Source organism: Marmota marmota, unplaced genomic scaffold (assembly GCF_001458135.2).
Source record: "Marmota marmota marmota unplaced genomic scaffold, marMar, whole genome shotgun sequence".
NCBI lineage: Eukaryota > Metazoa > Chordata > Mammalia > Rodentia > Sciuridae > Marmota > Marmota marmota.
Window position 1 is genome coordinate 7,911,357 of NW_026000102.1, and position 4,574 is coordinate 7,915,930.

General features: G+C 55.3%; 1 protein-coding gene across 1 annotated transcript in view; it reads left to right on the forward strand.

Annotated features, from left to right (window-relative positions):
* Positions 1–4,574, forward strand: part of Cfap74 (cilia and flagella associated protein 74) — a 42,718-nt gene that overhangs the window by 3,467 nt on the left and 34,677 nt on the right. The window contains exons 2-5 of the mRNA XM_048783571.1: positions 2,412–2,497; positions 3,543–3,621; positions 3,735–3,890; positions 4,441–4,539. Of these exons, the coding sequence (XP_048639528.1) occupies positions 2,431–2,497; positions 3,543–3,621; positions 3,735–3,890; positions 4,441–4,539 (401 nt within the window). The 5' untranslated portion in view covers positions 2,412–2,430. The remainder of the gene's footprint in view (positions 1–2,411; positions 2,498–3,542; positions 3,622–3,734; positions 3,891–4,440; positions 4,540–4,574) is intronic.

Consider the following 4,574-nt stretch of genomic DNA (forward strand, 5'->3'; position numbering starts at 1 on the left):
TTTTTTTTTGTTTTTTGGTTTTTTTTTTTTTTTTTTGAGAGAGAGAGAGAGAGAGAATTTTTAATATTTATTTTTCAGTTTTTGGCAGACACAACATCTTTGTTGGTATGTGGTGCTGAGGATCGAACCCAGCGCCCCGCGCATGCCAAGCGAGCGCGCTACCGCTTGAGCCACATCCCCAGCCCTGAGACTGTTTTTGAAAACAGCATTTCTTACCACTTCAGTGTGCTGGCTGGCGCACTGGCAGCCTCTGTACCAAAGGTGGCCCTTCCAAGCTCTCCTGAGAGCCACAGAGTGACCCTTGGTTGTCCGGCCGCTTCTCCTGTGCCCGAGCCCTGCACAGGTGCTGGCCCAGGTCTCCCCACCCCCGGGGCCTTCACACTCGTCCTTCCACTTCCCAGTTTGCGGGTCCTTGTAGATTCGTGTGTGGAAACAGGAATCTGCACCGTTTCAGAGGATTAGAGTGGGGTGAGAGTTGAGAGCCAGGAGGGCGTGCCTCTGGGCCTGGATGCTCAGAGTCTACGTATGCTGCGGTCCACCGTGCGTCCAGCGAGGCAGTCGGGTAGCCGCACCCAGGTCCTGAGACAGAGCTGAACAGGTCTGGCCACTTACAAGTGTCTTCTGACAACCCCGGAGAGCCCAGAGCAGTGGGCAAGTCTGTCCTTCCACGTGGGGAGAATGTGGTGGGTGTTTTATGGGCACTTAGAATCCTACCCTTTGGGACTTTAATGCAAAGTGTTTTTTGCAGTTTAAATCACTGGCATTGATTCATTCATAATGTAACCGGGAAACATCCTGAGCCATTGAACATATTCTTAGTGGCTGGTTCTGAAGCAGTGGCTGAATTAAGCAACAGAAACCCAGTTCCCAGCTCTGGGCATCTCCCGCACGGACACCTGTGCTCACCGCCCAGACTCACCCCTGGGGTCAGGGAGAGACTGTCCTCACACGGGACGTCTGTGCCCACACACTGACACAAGCACTCACCACGCACTCTTTCCATGTTGACCAGGGTGTGAGCAGTACGGGACGATGGGCGTTAGAACAAGCACGTATTTGTGGTTGGACAGAGAGTAAATGAAGTCGTACCTCAGACTTGACTTTCACAAGAAATGACGAGGTACTAAAGAGCATCTATGTCTAACACTGTTTCTTGAGTGGAAAATCTTTGATCAACGGATGTAAAATTCCATACCAAGAGTGTCCACAGGCGTCCTCCTAGAATCCCCAGACGAGGAGGGCGTGATCAGTGTTCTCAAGGTCTTTAAGCCCCTGAACCTTGGCAGAGTGTGTGTGTGTGTGAGTGTGTGTGTGTGTGTGTGTGTTCTAGTGAGATAACGTGAGCTTAGCATGAGATAAGACACATAAGTCTTTTGTGTGTGGTGCTGGGAAGGGACCCCGGAGGCTCGACCACTGAGCTCCATCTCCAGCTCTTTCTGGTTCTGACTTTGAGACAGGGTCTTGTTAAGTTGCTGATGGCCTTGAACTTGCAGTCCTCCTGCCTCAGCCTCCACGTAGCTAGGTCCCAGGCGTGGCCACCACAGCTGGCAGACACAGAGGTCAGAAACGTCTGATCGGGTCCATTTTGACAACGGCATACATCTGTGCAGCCAGGTAGAGGGTGGCCCCAGACCCCGCAAGTTCCCTGGCCGTCCATCCTGGCACGCGGAAGCCACCATACGAATTCAGTCCCCTGCCCGAGCTTGCTGCTCTGGGCTTCAGCGTACTCCTGTGACCACTTCACGACTTTGCAGAGGCCCTCGAGAGAGAGCCCTGGGCGCGCCTGACGGCCAGCACCGCCCCTTCTGTTGCTCCCAGAGGTGCCCCAAGCTGTCCTTCCCTCCTCCTGTCCAGCATCTGGGCTCTTTCCAGTCTGGAGCTATGAGAGGGAGCGTGACCCTCCGTGAACGCCCTTGGGCAGTTTCTCAGCCGTCCTTAGGATCGGGGGCCTGTTGTTAGGGTCTTTCACAAGAAATTCCTGCCAGTCACACTCACGGCTGCAGATGGCTCCGAGTCCTTGCCAGAGCTTGTGCCACCTATGGTGTGACTCCCGGCCACCTCAGGGACACACAGTGCTAGGGCTTTAGTTTTCGTCCCGTGACTCTGGGTGTCACACCACGTGTCCGTGCTCGTTGGCCATTTCTGTGTCTTCTCGTGTCACACGGCTCTACACCTTCTGTCTGTCTAAGCTGGAATCTGGTCTTTGAGTTATTGATGTGCAGGAACTCTTTACATATTCTGGATACAAGACCTTTGTCAGATATTTGTGCTACAAGTATTTTTTCCCTAATTGGTGACTTATCTATTCTCTTTCTTAATGTCTTTTTAAGGAAAGTTATTGATTATTATAAAGTCCATTTTTTAAGATCTCGGGTCCTGTTGATCTGTATTTTGTGATAACTTTCTTGCAGCCGATCTCTACCTCTCGACATGGAGAGAGCCACTAGCCTGGTCTCTGGAGAGGAGTTTGCAGACAGCATCCTGCCCATGGAGGATGGTAAAGGAGGCCCGGGAAAAACACGCGACGCGCCTCACGGCTGCCCCTCGGCTCCCTGGACTCCCGCGAGACCGTGCCCACTGAATCCACATGTTTCCCAACCCGGGAGCTCGTCCTGCCGTCTTCAGCTGAGGCTCTGACAGTGCAGACCACAGTCTCCAGTCCTGGCATCACTATTGAGAAACTGATGCCATTTTTAGCCCCATCCTTTGAATGTGACCTATTTTTATTTTCTTTTCCTGGACGCATTTAGATTCTCTTTTTAAATTTTCTGATGATCTGAAATCTTCCTGAGATGTCCTTGATTTGGACCTTGCTGCCCAGGCAGCTGTCACAGTCTGCACAGGTGGCTCCTGCCCGCAGCACCCTGTCCCTGAGTGTCCCCCTCTGGTCGGTGTGTCCTTCTGTCGCCTTCCTTGTGGTGGTGGGTGCACTTGTGCCTTTCAAAGTCCTTTCTCAGTCTCTGTGACAGAGACCTAGCGGAGCGTGGAGAGGGACCCCTGGTTCCATTGGCCTGGTCAGCTGGAAGTCCACAGTGACTCACACCAGGAGCCTCAAAGTCCTTGTCTGAAAACCAGCTACAAGACATTCTTAAAAAGTCTGGAAACCCAAGGGGCTCCCAAACTCCATATTTACTGTGCTAAGAAGTTAAGTTGAAAGTAATTCCACACTCATTCGCTTATCCACACTCATTCGCTTATCCACACTCATTCGCTTATCGCCCGTAGCAGGAATAAACTATTGTAAACGGTGTGGTCTGGGTCAGTGGAGGACACTGCACCTGCCTGTCCCGTGGCCTCCAGCCATGTCACTGCAGGCACAGGACATTGTGCTGAGACAACCGACAGACCCCCAGGGCTCCCTGGGCCACACTTTGAGAACTACCCTTGCTCATCCAGTTTAAGCTGGTTTTGCTGTCCTCTTCTTCCTACTGGGGGTTGAACCCAGGGGTGCCAAGTCCTTAGGGCCTCACTAAGTCACTGAGGCTGGCTGTGAACTTGTGATCCTCCTGCCTCAGCTGTCTAACTCTGACCTCGATTTCCAGGAAGACACCCGGAACTGGAGTTGGAGGTGGAGTCTCTCCCCGAGGGCCCCGGGAGCGCGGCTGCCGCGGGAGACTGCGGGTGATTCCCGGGGGGGGGCGTTCCTGCAGTGGAGCGGGGAGGGCGGGCAGGCGCAGGTCTGCGGGGTGGCACCGGGCAGGGGGCAACCCCGCTGCCCTCCTCCTGGATTCAAGCTCAGCGAGAGAAGAATGCGCTGCCACCGCCGGTGCTGGAGAGGACAGGAGTGCGGCCCCCGGGGGAGACAGGACCCTGGAGACGGAGCTGCGCCGGCACCTGGACCTGCTGGACAGGATGCAGGAGGAGAAAGGCCTCTTCCTCCAGAAGACCAGGTGAGCTGCTGGCCGCGGCCCAGCTGGCCTCCCCGCGGTCACCCGGGCCCTGCCTCATCCGTTTCTCTTACTGAACTATTTGACGGCAGACTGCTGACCGTGCCACCTGGCTGCTCTTTAAAGAGCACTCTTCTTCATGCCCGCCACCCACGAGGCCCCCAGGGAGACTGGTCCAGCCTAGCATCATGCCAGGGTACCTCCTGCTGCTGTTTCCCAGTTCTCCTCTAAATGTCCCTTCAGCCATCCTTGGGGTTCTCTTTTGTTGCCAAAGTCACGTGACAGGAGCCAGTGTGTGGTCAGGCCCCCAGGACCACTCCAGCCAGTGTTCTGAAATGGCCAGCTGCAGTGCCAACTGCTCATGACTCAGGGACGCTTGGGCTGTGGGTGACCTTGGCCGCAGAGCCAGTCCCTTGGCAGAATGTTGAGAACGTGGATGACGAGGCCCTGTCCTGTCACTGGACAGAGGACCTAGGAAAGGCGCTACCCCAGCCCCCAGCCGGGCGAGGCTGCAGCTTCAGAGCCACCACCCAGTTCTCGTTGGGTGTTTCAGAGAAGAGCTGCGGGCCTGTCGCCAGAGGGTGGACCTCCTCAGCAAACAGCAGGAGACCGTGGCCGCCGAGATGGCCAGGGAGAGAGCGGCCAACAACATGTAGGTGGTATGCGGCCGGTAGGCCGGGGCCAGGC